At 45.2% G+C, this 19,556-nt stretch overlaps 1 protein-coding gene across 1 annotated transcript in view; it reads left to right on the top strand.

The window, feature by feature from the left end:
* Positions 1–965: 965 nt before the first annotated feature.
* The window catches only part of LOC124399338 (cadherin-11), a 26,370-nt gene continuing 7,779 nt past the window's right edge, over positions 966–19,556 (top strand). Inside the window, 6 exon segments of the mRNA XM_046870210.1 lie at positions 966–1,591; positions 13,759–14,053; positions 14,314–14,433; positions 18,035–18,202; positions 18,893–18,932; positions 18,934–19,072. Coding sequence (XP_046726166.1) covers positions 1,421–1,591; positions 13,759–14,053; positions 14,314–14,433; positions 18,035–18,202; positions 18,893–18,932; positions 18,934–19,072 — 933 coding nt within the window. The 5' untranslated portion in view covers positions 966–1,420.

Here is a 19,556-nt window from a genome sequence, read left to right on the forward strand (position 1 = left end):
TGTGATGTGGTGAGATATGATGGGATGTGGTGAGATATGATGAGATGTGGTGAGATATGATGAGATGTGGTGCGATGTGGTGAGATGTGGTGAGATATAATGAGATGTGGTGAGATGTGATGAGATGTGGTGTGATGTGGTGAGATATGGTGAGATATGGTGAGATGTGATGGGATGTGGTGAGATGTGGTGAGATGTGGTAAGTTGTGGTGCCGACGTGCATCAGGAGTGAAATACACGACCTGATTTGACTGTTACAAAGCACTGACACTGGAGACTCCTTCCATTCATGTTACACAAAGGAAAACTCCACCATAGCACATTACACGTTTATGTGGTGTGTTCACGGTGTGGGTCTGTGATGAGGAGCTGCTACTATAAAAACCATAATTAATAATAATAAGTAATAATAATTATTCCCAGAGCTGCTGCAAGAAAACTGTTCAACATCTCCTGACCAATCATAATTCCGAATTTATCAGAGCGGTGACAGCTGACACACAGGAGTAATGACACCTCGAACAGGTTCTATCAGCACTGGATATGAGGAACATCTCCTCAAATAAGTTCTTGATTAATATTATAATTAGAGATGCTTGTGGGGACGTTGTAGTGAATTCTTGCATTTCAGTGCTGCTGTTTCATCACTTCCTTCAGGCTGCAGCTGTTAAATCTGCGAACGACAGGCAGGAATCCAATCTAAAATAAAGTGTACGAACAAATAAACAATCAATTATTGGAATAAATTCCCAGAGGAGCCTTAAAGCACTGCTGATTAACGGCAAGTGTAATTAAATCCAGTGTTGACCTCCACTGTGACTCAGGCTCTATCTGTGATTGCAGGTTGAAAGCTTGGGAGAAGGGGGATGAGGAGAGTTTCACATGCTGGAGAGAGAGAGAGAGAGAGAGAGAGAGTAAGGGAGAGGGAGAGGGAGGGAAAGATAGAGACTCAGAGACTCCAGAGAAGAAACACACACATGCTGTGAATAAGCACTGATTTCAGAGATGAAGGGATGGATCCAAGAAATAAAACGAAAAATGATTCAGGAGAGAAGATGAGGTGGAGAGAGAGAGTGAAAGAGAGGAGAGAAAAGGAAGGAAAGCATCAGCCTGTTTTTGCTCTTATCCCACAGCCGACGCTCCACTGAATCATGCCGATAAGCCGATCCGTGCTGCTCGTCCTCAGCTGGTGTGTGTGCCTGAGTGTGTGTGTGGAGGACGCTGAGACTCCGGAGCCACACAGAGACTCATCATTTCCTGCTGAACCCTCTCCGAGCTCACACAGTCAAAGAGAGGCTTTAACACCGGAGCATGAGGAGAACCAGGAGCTGAGATTCTTACACAGAGAGCAGATTAGAGACAGAATCTCAGAAAGCACCACGTCTGCACTTTCCCTCCAGCAAAGCAGCAAAAGTCTAATATGGGTTTAAAGACTAACACCACAATCCATTCCACGGATTTCCCGAAGTCCCATCTACAAGAAGTGCTAAATGGAAATGTCAGACTCTCTAGGAGAAGAAGGAGCTGGATCTGGAACCAGTTTTTCGTTATAGAAGAGTACAGTGGACCGGAACCTGTTCTGCTTGGACGGGTAAGAGATACACTAAAACACCATGAGATATACTGAGACACGCTGAGACACACTGAGACATACTTAGACACACCAAGATACACAGAGACACACTGAGATACAATCAGGCACAATGAGACACTTTAAGACATACTGAGAGACACATTGAGATGCACTAAGATACTCAGATACACTGACACCCACTGATCCACTGTGTTTAAATCCATGCTGAGATGTAAAGTTATGTTGAGATTCATGTTTGTTGCAGTTAAAATTTCAAAATCTCTCCTTGAGAGAACTCTAACCCTAATTCTACCCTCAACCCCAACCCCAACCCTAATTCTACCCCAACCCCAACCCCAACCCTAATTCTATCCTCAACCCCAACCCCAAACCTAATTCTACCCCCAACCCCAACCCTAATTCTACCCTCAACCAAAACCCTAATTCTAACCTCAACCCCAACACTAGTCCTAACCCTAATTCTAACCTCAACCCCAAACCTAACCCTAATTCTAACCTCAACCCCAACACTAGCCCTAACCCTAATTCTAACCTCAATCCCAACACTAGCTCTAACCCTAATTCTAACCTCAACCCCAACCCTAACCCTAAATCTACTCTCAACCCCAAACCTAATCCTAATTCTAAACTCAACCTTATACCTAACCCTAATTATACCCTCAACCCCAACACTAGCCCTAACCCTAATTCTAACCTCAAACCCAACACTAGCCGTAACCATAATTCTAACCTCGACCCCAACCCCAACCCAACCCTAATTCTACCCAAACCCCAACCCCAACCCTAATTCTTACCCCAACCCTAATTTTACCCTTAACCCCAACCCTAATTCTGCCCTCAACCCCAACCCTAATTCTACCCTCAACCCCAACCCCAACCCTAATTCTGCCCTCAACCCCAACCCCAACCCTAATTCTACCCCAACCCCAACCCTATTTCTAATCTCAACCCCAATCCCAACCCCAACCCTAATTCTCCCTTAACCCCAACCCCAACCCTAATTCTTACCCCAACCCCAACCCTAATTTTACCCTTAACCCCAACCCTAATTCTGCCCTCAACCCCAACCCTAATTCTACCCTCAACCCCAACCCCAACCACAACCCTAATTCTGCCCTCAACCCCAACCCTAATTCTAATCTCAACCCCAACCCCAACCCCAACCCTAATTCTGCCCTCAACCCCAACCCCAACCCTAATTCTAACCTCAACCCCAACACTAGCCCTAACCCTAATTCTAAACTCAACCCCAAACCTAACCCTAATTCTAACCTCAACCCCAACACTAGCCCTAACCCTAATTCTAACCTCAACCCCAACCCTTACCCTAATTCTACCCTCAACCCCAACACTAGCCCTAACCCTAATTCTAAACTCAACCCCAACCCTAACCCTAACCCTAATTCTAACCTCAACCCCTAAACTAACCATAATACTAACCTAAACCTGAACCCCAACCCCAACCCCAACCCTAATTCTAACCTCAACCTGAACCCCAACCCTAACCCTAATTCTAACCTCAACCCCAACCCCAACCCTAATTCTAACCTCAACCCCAACACTAGCCCTAACCCTAATTCTAAACTCAACCCCAAACCTAACCCTAATTCTAACCTCAACCCCAACACTAGCCCTAACCCTAATTCTAACCTCAACCCCAACCCTAACCCTAATTCTACCCTCAACCCCAACCCCAACCCTAATTCTAACCTCAACCCCAACATTAGCCCTAACCCTAATTCTAAACTCAACCCCAAACCTAACCCTAACCCCAACCCCTAACTAACCCCAACCCTAATTCTTACCTCAACCCCAACCTAACCCTAATTCATACCTCAACCCCAACACTAGCCCTAACCCTAATTCTAAACTCAACCCCAAACCTAACCCTAATTCTAACCTCAACCCCAACACTAACCCTAACCCTAACCCTAATTCTAACCTCAACCCCAACATTAGCCCTAACCCTAATTCTAACCTCAACCCTAACCCCAACCCTAACCCTAATTCTAACCTCAACCTGAACCCCAACCCCAACCCTAATTCTAACCTCAACCTCAACCCCAACCTAACCCTAACCCTAATTCTAACCTCAACCCCAACTAACCCTAATTCTAACCTCAACCCCAACCCCAACCATAATTCTAACCTCAACCCCAACCCCAACCTAACCCTAATTCTAACCTCAACCCCAACCCCAACCCTAACCCTAATTCTAACCTCAACCCCAACCCCAACCCTAACCCTAATTCTAACCTCAACCCCAACCACAACCCTAACCCTAATTCTAACCTCAACCCCAACCCCAACCCTAACCCTAATTCTAACCACAACCTCAACCTGAACCCCAACCCTAACCCTAATTCTAACCTCAACCACAACCCTAACCCTAATTCTAACCTCAATCCAACCCCAACACTAGCCCTAACCCTAATTCTAACCTCAACCACATCCCAACACTAACCCTAATTCTAACTTCAACCCCAACCCCAACGCTAACCCTAATTCTAACCTCAACCCCAACCCCAACACTAGCCCTAAACCTAATTCTAAACTCAACCCCAACCCCAAACAATAACCCTAATTCTAATCTCAACCCCATCCCAACCCTAACCCTAATTCTAACCTCAACCTGAACCCCAACCCTAACCCTAATTCTAACCTTAACCCCAACCCCATCCCTAATTCTAACCTCAACACTAACCCCAAACCTAACCCTAATTCTAACCTCAACCTGAACCCCAACCCTTACCCTAATTCTAACCTCAACCCCAACCTAACCCTAATTCTAACCTCAAGCCCAACCCCAACCATAACCCTAATTCTTACCTCAACCCCAACCACAACCCCAACCCTAAACATAATTCTAACCTCAACCTGAACCCCAACCCTAACCCTAATTCTAACCTCAACCCCAACCACAACCCTAACCCTAATTCTAACCTCAACCCCAACCCCAACCCTAACCCTAATTCTAACCACAACCTCAACCTGAACCCCAACCCTAACCCTAATTCTAACCTCAACCACAACCCTAACCCTAATTCTAACCTCAATCCAACCCCAACACTAGCCCTAACCCTAATTCTAACCTCAACCACATCCCAACACTAACCCTAATTCTAACTTCAACCCCAACCCCAACGCTAACCCTAATTCAACCTCAACCCCAACCCCAACACAAGCCCTAAACCTAATTCTAAACTCAACCCCAACCCAAACAATAACCCTAATTCTAATCTCAACCCCATCCCAACCCTAACCCTAATTCTAACCTCAACCTGAACCCCAACCCCAACCCTAATTCTAACCTTAACCCCAACCCCATCCCTAATTCTAACCTCAACACTAACCCCAAACCTAACCCTAATTCTAACCTCAACCTGAACCCCAACCCTAACCCTAATTCTAACCTCAACCCCAAACCTAACCCTAATTCTAACCTCAAGCCCAACCCCAACCATAACCCTAATTCTTACCTCAACCCCAACCTCAACCCCAACCCCAACCCTAACCCTAATTCTAACCTCAACCTGAACCCCAACCCTAACCCTAATTCTAACCTCAACCCCAACCACAACCCTAACCCTAATTCTAACCTCAACCCCAACACTAGCCCAAATACTTATTCTAACCTCAACCTCAACCCCAACCCCAACACTAACCCTAATTCTAACCTCAACCCCATCCCAACCCTAACCTAATTCTAACCTCAACCCCAACCCCAAAACTAGCCCTAACCCTAATTCTAACCTCAACCACACCCCAACCCTAACCCTAATTCTAACCTCAACCCCAACCCCAACCCTAACCCTAATTCTAACCTCAACCCCAACCCCAACACAAGCCCTAAACCTAATTCTAAACTCAACCCCAACCCAAACAATAACCCTAATTCTAATCTCAACCCCATCCCAACCCTAACCCTAATTCTAACCTCAACCTGAACCCCAACCCTAACCCTAATTCTAACCTAACCCCAACCCCATCCCTAATTCTAACCTCAACCTCAACCCCAACTAACCCTAACCCTAACCCTAATTCTAACCTCAACCTGAACCCCAACCTAACCCCAACCCCAACCCTAACCCTAATTCTAACCTCAAGCCCAACCCCAACCATAACCCTAATTCTAACCTCAACCCCACCCCAACCCTAAACATAATTCTAACCTCAACCTGAACCCCAACCCTAACCCTAATTCTAACCTCAACCCCAACCCTGACCCTAATTCTAACCTCAACCCCAACACTAGCCCAAATACTTATTCTAACCTCAACCAACCCCAACCATAACCCTAATTCTAACCTCAACCCCATCCCAACCCTAAACCTAATTCCAACCTCAACCCCAACCCCAAAACTAGCCCTAACCCTAATTCTAACCTCAACCACAACCCCAACCCTAACCCTAATTCTAACCTCAACCCCAACCCCAACCCTAACCCTAATTCTAACCTCAACCCCATCCCCAACACGAGCCCTAAACCTAAATCTAATCTCAACCCCAACCCCAAACAATAACCCTAATTCTAACCTCAACCCCATCCCAACCCTAACCCTAATTCTAACCTCAACCCCAACCCCAAAACTAGCACTAACCCCAATTCTAACCTCAACCACACCCCAACCCTAACCCTAATGCTAACCTCAACCCCAACCCCAACCCTAACCCTAATTCTAACCTCAACCCCATCCCCAACAAGAGCCCTAAACCTAATTCTAACCTCAACCCCAACCCCAACACTTGCCCTAACACTATTTCTAACCTCAACCACACCCCAACCCTAATTCTAACCTCAACCCTAACCCCAACCCTAGCCCTAATTCTAACCTCAACCTGAACCCCAACCCTAACCCTAATTCTAACCCCAACCCCAACCATAAACCTAATTCTAACCTCAACACCAACCCCAACCCTAGCCCTAACCCTAACCTAATTCTAACCTCAACCAACCCCAACCATAACCCTAATTCTAACCTCAACCCCATCCCAACCCTAAACCTAATTCCAACCTCAACCCCAACCCCAAAACTAGCCCTAACCCTAATTCTAACCTCAACCACACCCCAACCCTAACCCTAATTCTAACCTCAACCCCAACCCCAACCCTAACCCTAATTCTAACCTCAACCCCATCCCCAACACGAGCCCTAAACCTAAATCTAATCTCAACCCCAACCCCAAACAATAACCCTAATTCTAACCTCAACCCCATCCCAACCCTAACCCTAATTCTAACCTCAACCCCAACCCCAAAACTAGCACTAACCCCAATTCTAACCTCAACCACACCCCAACCCTAACCCCTAATGCTAACCTCAACCCCAACCCCAACCCTAACCCTAATTCTAACCTCAACCCCATCCCCAACAAGAGCCCTAAACCTAATTCTAACCTCAACCCCAACCCCAACACTAGCCCTAACACCAATTCTAACCTCAACCACACCCCAACCCTAATTCTAACCTCAACCCCAACCCCAACCCTAGCCCTAATTCTAACCTCAACCTGAACCCCAACCCTAACCTAATTCTAACCTCTACCCCAACCCCAACCATAAACCTAATTCTAACCTCAACACCAACCCCAACCATAACCCTAATTCTAACCTCAACCTGAACTCCAACCCAACCCTAATTCTAACCTCAACCCCAACACCAACCCTAATTCTAACCTCAACCCCAACCCCAACCCTAACCCCAATTCTAACTTCAACCCAACCCCAACACTAGCCCTAACCCTAATTCCAACCTCAACCCCAACCCCAACCCTAACCCTAATTCTAACCTAAACCTCAACCCTAACCCCAACCCTAACCCTAATTTTAACCTCAACCCCAACCCTAACCCTAATTTTAACCTCAACCCCAACCCCAACCCTAACCCTAATTCTAACCTCAACCTGAACCCCAACCCTAACCCTAATTCTAACCTCAACCTTAACCCCAACCATAACCCTAATTCTAACCTCAACCACAACCCCAACCAAAACCCTAATTCTAACCTCAAGCACAACCCCAACCCTAACCCTAATTCTAACCTCAAGCCCAACCCCAACCCTAACCCTAATTCTAAACTCAACCCCAACCCCAACCCCAAACCTAATTCTAACCTCAACCTGAACCCCAACTCTAACCCTAATTTTAACCTCAACCCCAACCCTAACCCAAATTCTAACCTCAACCCCAACACTAGCCCAAACCCAAATTTTAACCTCAACCCCAACCCCAAACAATAACCCTAATTCTAACCTCAACCTCAACCCCATCCCAACCCTAACCCTAATTCTAAACTCAACCCCAACCCCAACACTAGCCCTAACCCTAACCCTAACCTCAACCACACCCCAACCCTAACCTTAATTCTAACCTCAACCCTAACCCTAATTCTAACCTCAACCCTAACCCTAATTATAACCCCAACCCCAACCCTAATTCTAACCTCAACCCCAACCCCAACACGAGCCCTAAACCTAACTCTAACCTCAACCCCAACCCCAAACAATAACCCTAATTCTAACCTCAACCCCATCCCAACCCCTAACACTAATTCTAACCTCATCCCCAACCCCATCCCTAACCCTAATTCTAACCTCAACCCCAACCATAACACTAATCTAACCTCAACCCCAACCCAACCCTAACCCAAATTCTAACTTCAACCTGAACCCCAACCCAACCCTAATTCTAACCTCAACCCCAACCCAACCCTAACCCTAATTCTAACCTCAACCTGAACCCCAACACTAATTCTAACCTCAACCCCAACCCTAACCCTAATTTTGAGCCCTAACCCTAACCCTAATTCTAACCTCAACCCCAACCCCAACCCCAACACTAACCCTAATTCTAACCTCAACCCCATCCCAACCCTAACCCTAATTCTAACCTCATCCCCAACCCCATCCCTAACCCTAATTCTAACCTCAACCCCAACCCCAACACGAGCCTAACAATAATTCTAACCTCAACCACACCCCAACCTAACCCCAATTCTAACCTCAACCCGAAACCTAACCCTAATTCTAAACTCAACCCCAAACCTCACCCTAATTCTACCCTCAACCCCAAAACTAGCCCTAACCCTAACCCTAACCTCAACCCCAACCATAACCCTAATTCTAACCTCAACCCCAACCCCAACCCTAACCCTAATTCTAACCTCAACCCCAACCCTAACCCTAATTTTAACCTCAACCCCAACACTAGCCCTAACCCTTATTCTAACCTCAACCCCAACACTAGCCCCAACCCTAATTCTAACCTCAACCCCAACCTTAACCCTAATTCTAACCTCAACCTGATCCCCAACCCCAACCCGAAACCCTAACTCTAACCTCAACGTGAACCCCAACCCTAACCCTAATTCTAACCTCAACCCCAACCCCAACCATAACCCTTATTCTATCCTCAACCCCAACCCTAACCCTAATTCTAACCTCAACCTGAACCCCAACACTAACCTTAATTCTAACCTCAACCCCAACCCCAACCCTAATTCTAACCTCAACCTGAACCCCAACCCTAACCCTAATTCTAACCTAACCCCAACCCTAACCCTAATTTTAACCTCAACCCCAACACTGGCCCTAACACCAATTCTAACCTCAACCCCAACCCTAACCCTAATTCTAACCTCAACCCCAACCCCAACACAAGCCCTAACCCTAATTCTAACCTCAACCCCAACCCTAACCCTAACCCTAATTCTAACCTCATCCCCAACCCCAACACTAGCCCTAACCCTAATTCTAAACTCAACCACACGCCAACCCTAACCCTAATTCTAACCTCTATCCCAACCATTACACTGATTCTAACCTCAACCCCAAACCCTACCCTAACCCTAATTCTAACCTCAACCCCAACTGCAACCCTAACAATTAATTCTAACCTCAGCCTGAACCCCAACCCTAACCCTAATTCTAACCTCTATCCCAACCATAACACTAATTCTAACCTCAACCCCAAACCCAACCCTAACCCAAATTCTAACCTCAACCTGAACCCCAACCCAACCCTAATTCTAACCTCAACCCCAACCCAACCCTAACCCTAATTCTAACCTCAACCTGAACCCCAACACTAATTCCAACCTCAACCCCAACCCTAACCCTAATTTTGACCTCAACCCCAACCCTAACCCTAATTCTAACCTCAACCTCAACCCCAACCCTAACCCTAATTCTAACCTCAACCCCAACCCCAACCTAACCCTAATTCTAACTCAACCCCAACCCCAACCCCAACCCTAATTCTAACCTAACCCCAACCCCAACCCTAACCCTAATTCTAACCTCAACCCCAACCCCAACCCCAACCAACCCTAACCCAAATTCTAACCTCAACCCTAACCCTAACCCTAACCCTAATTCTAACCTCAACCCCAACCCCAACCCTAATTCTAACCTCAACCCCAACACTAGCCCAAACCCTAATTCTAACCTCAACCCCAACCCAAACAATAACCCTAATTCTAACCTCAACCCCATCCCAACCCTAACCCTAATTCTAACCTCACCCCAACCCCAACCAACCCTAACCCCAATTCTAACCTCAACCACACCCCAACCCTAACCCTAATTCTAACTTCAACCCCAACCCCAACCCTAATTCTAACCTCAACCCCAACCACAACACGAGCCCTAAACCTAATTCTACCCTTAACCCCAACCCAAACAATAACCCTTATTCTAACCTCAACCCCATCCCAACCCTAACCCTAATTCTAACCTCAACCCCAACCCCAACTCTAGCCTTAACCCTAATTCTAACCTCAACCCCAACCTTAACCCTAATTCTAACCTCAACCTGATCCCCAACCCTAACCCTAATTCTAACCTCTATCCCAACCATAACACTGATTCTAACCTCAACCCCAAACCCTACCCTAACCCTAATTCTAACCTCAACCCCAACTGCAACCCGAAACCCTAACTCTAACCTCAACGTGAACCCCAACCCTAACCCTAATTCAACCTCAACCCCAACCCCAACCATAACCCTAATTCTAACCTCAACCCCAACCCTAACCCTAATTCTAAACTCAACCTGAACCCCAACACTAACCCTAATTCTAACCTCAACCCCAAACCCAACCCTAACCCTAATTCTAACCTCAACCCCAACTCTAACCCTAATTTTAACCTTAACCCCAACACTAGCCCTAACCCTAATTCTAACCTCAACCCCAACACTAGCCCAAACCCTAATTCTAACCTCAACCCCAACCCAAACAATAACCCAAGTCTAACCTCAACCCCATCCCAACCCTAACCCTAATTCTAACCTCAACCCCAACCCCAACACTAGCCCTAACCCTAATTCTAACCTCAACCACACCCCAACCCTAACCCTAATTCTAACTTCAACCCCAACCCCAACCCTTACCCTAATTCTAACCTCAACCCCAACCCCACCACGAGCCCTAACCCTAATTCTAACCTCAACCCCAACCCCAACACTAGCCCTAACCCTAATTCTAACCTCAACCCCAACCCCAACACGAGCCCTAACCCTAATCCTAACCTCAACCTGATCCCCAACCCCAACCCGAAACCCTAACTCCAACCTCAACGTGAACCCCAACCCTAACCCTAATTCTAACCTCAACCCCAACCCCAACCATAACCCTAATTCTAACCTCAACCCCAACCCCAACACTAACCCTAATTCTAACCTCAACCCCAACCCCAACACTAACCCTAATTCTAACCTCAACCTGAACCCCAACACTAACCCTAATTCTAACCTCAACCCCAACCCCAACCCTAACCCTAATTCTAACCTCAACCTGAACCCCAACCCTAACCCTAATTTTAACCTCAACCCCAACACTAGCCCTAACCCTAATTCTAACCTCAACCCCAACCCCAACACAAGCCCTAACCCTAATTCTAACCTCAACCCCAACCCTAACCATAACCCTAATTCTAACCTCATCCCCAACACTAGCCCTAACCCTAATTCTAACCTCAACCACACCCCAACCCTTACCCTAATTCTAACCTCAACCTGAACCCCATCCCTAACCCTAATTCTAACCTCTATCCCAACCATAACCCTAATTCTAACTTCAACCCCAACCCCAACCCTAACCCTAATTCTAACCTCAACCTGAACCCCAACCCCAACCCTAATTCTAACCTCAACCCCAACCCCAACCCTAACCTCATTTTAACCTCAACCTGAACCCCAACCCTAACCCTAATTCTAAACTCAACCCCAACACTAGCCCTAACCCTAATTCTAACCTCAACCCCAACCCTAACCCTAATTCTAACCTCAACCCCAACCCCAACACTATCCCTAACCCTAATTCTAACCTCAACCACACCCCAACCCTAACCCTAATTCTAACCTCAACCCTAACCCCAACCCTAACACTAACCCTAATTCTAACCTTAACCCCACCCCAACCCTAACCCCTTTTTCACACTCAACCCCAACCCCTATCTCTAAACCTAACCTTAACCCCCAACCGTAACCAAAACTTGACCCTAACCCTAAGTCTAACCCTAACACCAACCCCAACCCTAACCCTAACCCTAAACCCAACCCTAACCCTAACTCTAACCCTTACCCTAACCCCAACTCCAACCCTAACCCTAACCCCCACCCTAACTTTAAACCTAACCGTAACCCCGACTCCAACCCAACCCTAATTCTAACCTCAACCCCAACCCTAACCCTAACCTCAACCCCAACCTTAACCTTACCAAAATCTGACCCTAACTCTTACCCTAAACCCTATCCCTAAAACCAACCCCAACCCTAACCCTAACACCAACTCTTACCCTAACCCTAACCCCAACCCCGAACCCTGATCCCTAACCCTAAATCTCTAAGTATGTAATGAGAAGAACAATGATGCAGCATTACAGCTGGATGTGTGCATACATTTAATGTCTGAATTTCAGTTCCCTATTGCAATCAAACACACACACAGACACACAGACACACAGACACACACACACACACACACACACACACACACGGCCAAGCTGCTTGATGTCGTAGGATGAGAGTATAAAATGTTCTTTTAATGTAACCAAACCCAGAGAGAATGAAATCAATGTTGCATGTATGTGAGGGAGCAGCTGGCTTAGTGTGTGTGTGTGTGTGTGTGTGTGTGTGTGTGTGTGTGTGTGTGTGTGTGTGTCCTGCTGGGAGCCTAGTCATATCATTTGTAGCGTTCCTCTTGCCAAGTTGCTCTTTTGTTTTTATGGACTGGATACATTTTATTCCCACTGTGAGAAGATTTCAATCCAAACAGATTCACAGCAGCAACAAGATGAGATATATATATATATATATATAGAGAGAGAGAGAGAGAGAGAGAGAGAGAGAGAGAGAGAGAGAGAGAGATAAAGGATGCAAATCAAAATATATATGTAAAGACAGATGAAGGGATGTACAGGCAGTGATGGAGGGATGTGAAGAGTGAAGGTGTCAGAAAGAAGAATAAAGTCAAATAACAGCCAATCATTAATCACTATTTCTAAAAGACTGGAACACAAATCTCTCTCTCTCTCTCCTCTCTCTCTCTCTCTCTCTCTCTCTCTCTCTCTCTCTCTCTCTCTCTCTCTCTCTCTCTCTCTCTCTCTCTCTCTCTCTCTCTCTCTCTCTCTATCTCTCTCTCTCTCTCTTTCTTTCTCTTTCTTTACCTTGTTCTTCCCGACATCCAACCCCTCTTCACTACCACTCTTACCCCGGTGTGTGTGTGTGTGTGTGTGTGTGTGTGTGTGTTTAATTCTCAGATCTAAATATACATGCTGTCTCAGGCTCCAATTATTAATATATTATGGGGTAAAACTCCCAAGTGCTTCTCAGTGAAAGAGAGGGACGAAAAGAAATAGAAAGGTAGAGAAAGAGAGAGAGAGAGAGACTCCAATGATGACTAAAAAATGCAGATATGAAGAGATAAATGAAGAGTAGGTGGATTAATGGATAGAGGGATGAGTGAATGGATGAGTTGGTTAATGAATAATGGATGAATGAATTGGTGAATCAGTGATACATCAGTGAATAGATTTTGGGCAAAATGGACGGATGGATGAATGAATGTCTGTATAATTAAAATTTATGAATTAATGACTTGTGAACAGATTGGCTGGATGGAAAGACTCTCTCTCTCTCCCCACTCTCTCTCTGTCTCTCCCAGCTGCGCTCCAGTGTGGATCAAGGTGATGGCCGTGTCTTGTATGTCCTGAGCGGAGAGGGGGCGGGGTCAGTGTTTGTGATTGATGGACGAACCGGGAATATCCATGTGACAAAGCCTCTGGACCGCGAGCAGAAGGATCAGTACAAACTTGTCGCCACGGCGACGGACCAGCGGACAGGCCGTGTGCTTGAGGCCTCGTCCCAATTCATCATCAGAGTGCAGGACATCAATGACAACCCACCTGTGTTCAAACACACACACTACATTGCCAGTGTATCTGAGAGAGCCAGCGCAGGTACACACACATGCAAAAACATGCGCACACACACACACAAAAACAGACTCACACACATATACACACATCCAAACACACACACACACACACACACACACACACACACACACACACACACACACACACGCTCTTTCAGGATCAGAGCTAAATTACAGTTGTTCTGGCTCACCAAGTTTAATCTTCTGCTCCCTGTACACCTTCTCCCGCCACTCTCTCTGTCATTTTTACTTTCTTTCTATTCTTTTCTCTCTCTTGTTCAGGGACATCTGTGATCCAGGTTACAGCGTCAGACGCAGATGATCAGTCGTATGGGAACAGTGCAAAGCTTGTTTACTCTGTCACCCAGGGCCAGCAGTACTTCTCTGTGGACCCACAGTCAGGTAACACTCATTTATAATCATCACTCTGTCTACACACACAACACACACACACACACACACACACACACACACACACACACACACACACACACACACAGTTTCTCACAGATACACACAGATTCTCACAGACACACACACACACAGATTCTCTCTCTCTCACACACACACACACACACACACACACACACACACACACACACACACACACACACACACACACACACACACACACACACACACACACACACAGTGTAACACTAACAATAAAACTGCAGTTTAACATTGTACATTTAAAGCTTCAGTGTAACACTGTAACATAACCACAGTGTAACAGTGGTATTAAAAAGGCAGTGTAACACTGTAGAATTAAAGCTGCAGTGTAAAACTGTGACATTTTACAGTTTAGCGCTGTAACATTCCGCAGTTTAATTCTGTATCATTCCGCAGTTTCATGCTGTAACATTCTGCAGTTTTTTTCTGTGGCATTCTGCAGTTTAATGCTGTAAAATTCCGCAGTTTAATTCTGTAACATTCCGCAGTTTAATGCTGTAAAATTCCGCAGTTTAATTCTGTAGCATTCCGCAGTTTAATGCTGTAAAATTCCGCAGTTTAATTCTGTAACATTCCGCAGTTTAATGCTGTAACATTCCGCAGTTTAATTCTGTAACATTCCGCAGTTTAATGCTGTAGCATTCCGCAGTTTAATGCTGTAACATTCCGCAGTTTAATGCTGTAACATTCCACAGTTTAATTCTGTAGCATTCTGCAGTTTAATGCTGTAACATTCCGCAGTTTAATGCTGTAACATTCCGCAGTTTAATGCTGTAGCATTCCGCAGTTTAATGCTGTAACATTCCGCAGTTAAATTCTGTAGCATTCTGCAGTTTAATGCTGTAACATTCCACAGTTTAATTCTGTAGCATTCTGCAGTTTAATGCTGTAACATTCCACAGTTTAATTCTGTAGCATTCTGCAGTTTAATGCTGTAACATTCCACAGTTTAATTCTGTAACATTCTGCAGTTTAATGCTGTAGCATTCCGCAGTTTAATGCTGTAACATTCCGCAGTTTAATGCTGTAACATTCTGCAGTTTAATGCTGTAACATTCCACAGTTTAATTCTGTAGCATTCTGCAGTTTAATGCTGTAACATTCCGCAGTTTAATTCTGTAGCATTCTGCAGTTTAATGCTGTAACATTCCACAGTTTAATTCTGTAGCATTCTGCAGTTTAATGCTGTAACATTCCACAGTTTAATTCTGTAGCATTCTGCAGTTTAATGCTGTAACATTCCACAGTTTAATGCTGTAACATTCCGCAGTTTAATGCTGTATCATTCTGCAGTTTAATGCTGTAACATTCCGCAGTTTAATGCTGTATCATTCTGCAGTTTAATGCTGTAACATTCCGCAGTTTAATTCTGTAACATTCCGCAGTTTAATTCTGTAACATTTCGCAGTTCAACGCTGTAACATTTCGCAATTTAACGCTGTAACACAACCTTCCCTCACCCTCAGACCTACATGTGCTTGCTGCATCTCCTTCCACATCCATTCACATTAATATAGTGTATAAAAGAAGGCAGTTTGGAATTGCTGCTTCACGGCTCATCTGTTCGTGCTCCGACACGATGCCACTGCATAACAACAGCACTCGGTTCTGCCAAGGCAGTAATGTGATGAATAGGCTTGTTGGAAAGGCAGCATCATTTAACTGCAGCAAGCTAAAAGACACTGAACACTATCTCACTGCTGATCACGAGAGACATCATGAGCATACACCTGAATTTAGCATAAACCTGTAATGAGATGAAGCAGGGTGTCAATGCGTGGAATTTATTTAAGTCCAGTAATCATTATCAATGAATGTTAACATACAGGAAGTCCTCAGAAACTGAACGAAGTGTGTAGATACAATCTTTAAAAGTGAAAGAAGTCAGAAATACAACAACAACAACAACAACAGAAAAATACATAACTAAAATAATTAACCCTAAACAGGGGCACACTATGGTGTAACACTATGGTGTAACACTATGGTGTAACACTATGGTGTAACACTATGGGGTAACACTATGGTGTAACATTATGGTGTAACACTATGGTGTAACACTATGGGGTAACACTATGGGGTAACACTATGGTGTAACACTATGGGGTAACACTATGGGGTAACACTATGGTGTAACATTATGGTGTCAAGTCAAGTCAAGTCAAGTTTATTTGTATAGCGCTTTTCACAACAGACATTGTCTCAAAGCAGCTTTACACAAATCAACAGTGATGGTGAATGGTGTGCATTTGTCCCTGATGAGCAAGCCGTGGCGACTGTGGCAAGGAAAAACTCCCTTAGATGTTATGAGGAAGAAACCTTGAGAGGAACCAGACTCAAAGGGAACCCATCCTCATCTGGGTGACATCAAGAGTTTGATCATAAATCTTTCAACAATACAGAACACTGGAGAGTGAGAACTAACATGATTACTGGAGTATAAGATTATAAGTAATGTTCTTTCTGCAGTCTTAAACAGTCTATATGGTTAGTAGCTCCGAGTTTTATAAGCTCAGCATTTGTGATCACCACAGATCCAGCATCAGCTTCTCCATGCCAGAGCCTTTAAACACTCCAGGAGGTCCAATGTCAAAACTCCACACATGTAGCGGGATCCAAATGGCACTGGTACGTCTCTAGATGGTTCAGGATGTTTGTGAGTTCGGCATCTACTTCTTTAAAGGTCCGTAATCATCACGAGGTGGGAGGTGACTGGAGCTGGAGCAACCTCAGGATGCCTCGGGATGGGGAGAGAAAGAGAAGCAGTGGAGAGGAATTAGCGTAGCTGCTGTTCATGATATTAACAGCACAAGTTGATAATGTGCATGTGATCAGATGTTCTGGAGCACAAGGTTATGATGTGATGTGTGTTATGTGTAGGCTTTGCTAAAAGATCGTTTTAATCTACACTTAAATTGGGTGAGTGTGTCTGAGCCCCGAACACCGTCAGGAAGACTATTCCAGAGTTTAGGAGCTAAATGTGAAAATGTAACACTATGGTGTAACATTATGGGGTAAAACTATGGGGTAACACTATGGTGTAACACTATGGGGTAACACTATGGTGTAACACTATGGGGTAACACTATGGGGTAACATTATGGTGTAACATTATGGTGTAACACCATGGGGTAACACTATGGGGTAACACTATGGTGTAACACTATGGGGTAACACTATGGTGTAACACTATGGGGTAACACTATGGGGTAACATTATGGTGTAACACTATGGGGTAACACTATGGTGTAACACTATGGGGTAACTACTCAGTAAAAAGACACAGGTGGAGACTGGACTACTGGACTGGAACTAACACAAAGGCCAAAATAAAAGCTCTCACTACACTTTTATTACTGAAATAACTGGCGGGCGGGGTGGCAGGAAATACTTTCAGTGATGTAGTGTACTGTATATAAAAGAAACAGCAGCATAGCAGGGACTGTGTTTCAGAGGTAATTAGCTGCATGACATAACAGCCTGATTGACCTACTAACATTATATATATGTGTGTGTGTGTGTGTGTGTGTGTGTGTGTGTGTGTGTGCAGGTGTTGTGCGGACTGCAGTGTCTAATATGGATAGAGAGCAGCAGTCTCAGTATATTGTGGTCTTGGAGGCGAGAGATATGGCAGGACATCAGGGAGGTCTCACAGGAACCACCAGCATCACCGTCCACCTCACTGACATCAACGACAATCCTCCACACTTCACCCAACGTGAGTCACACACACACAAACCTGACTCTCTCACACACACACACACACACACACACACACACACACACACACACACACACACTCAGGAATCTCTCCGGATCTACAGCTTCAGCACGGTTCTGTTTCTTACACAAGGAAGTTCCTGATCAAACTACACACATCACACTGTTACCTCAAAAAAGAAAAACCTATTTGTGTGTGTATGTGTGTGTGTGTGTGTGTGTGTGTGTGTGTGTGTGTGTGTGTGTGGCTACATCTCTGGAGTGCGTGCACTAGGAGTTAATTAGGAAGAGAAGGAAAGTGAACGAGGAGCTGAAGATACTGCAGGCTGTTAAATGGACTGGTATAAATGACATGCACAGCTTGGGAAAGCCTCGCGGGCCATACACACACACACAAACACACACATATATATACACACACTCAACATCATCACTGTGAGTTTATAAATACAACACACACTTCCTGGGAGGAGAAGATAGAGATTCAGACTGCAGAGTCATAACGCTGTGAAGAAGAAACACACACACATTCCCACACACACACACTCTCTCTCTTACACACACACACACACACACACACACACACACACACACACACACACACACACACAAACTCTCTCTCTCTTTCTCTCTCTCTCTCTCTCTCTCTCTCTCTCTTTCTTTCTCTCTCTCTGTCTCTCCCCCTCAGGTGTGTGGATGTTCTCCGTATCAGAGTTAACTCTCCCGGGCTGAAGTGGGTCGTGTGAGTGCTACAGATGCTGATGTTGGTAAAAATGCTCTCCTGGACTTTACCATCTCAGATGGAGATGGGGGTGAAATGTTCAACATCACTGGACTGAACCAAGAGGGTGTGATTTTCCTCAGACAGGTAACTCCGGGGGTCACCGAGTCGCCTACACTAATTTATCTTACTGAGATAGAACACAGAGAGCTTACGGGCAGAACCTGTGTGTGTGTGTGTGTGTGTGTGTGTGTGTGTGTGTGTGTTTGAGAGAGAGAGAAAGTGTGTGAGATAAATGCTTTACTTGCAGGAGTGTGTGATAAGAAGGTAGTGCAAAACGACTGATAATAGGGAGAAGAAAAGAAATATGTATAGAGCGAGAAAGAGAAAGAGCGAGAGAGAGAGAGAGAGAGAGAGAGAGAGTCAAAAGCGACTGTCAGAAAGATGAAAGGAAATGAGAGACTAAAAGCTTGAGAGAACAAGTGCAGGAGCATGAGGGAACAACAGAATAAAACAATTTAGAGAGAGAGATAGAAAAGAGGAGAGAGAGAGAGAGAGAGAGAGAGAGAGACAGACTGACAGAGAGAGAAAGGAGGCCCTGATGAGTCTCTCTCTCTCTCTCTCTCTCTCT

This window comes from Silurus meridionalis, chromosome 16 (genome assembly GCF_014805685.1).
Source record: "Silurus meridionalis isolate SWU-2019-XX chromosome 16, ASM1480568v1, whole genome shotgun sequence".
Lineage (NCBI taxonomy): Eukaryota > Metazoa > Chordata > Actinopteri > Siluriformes > Siluridae > Silurus > Silurus meridionalis.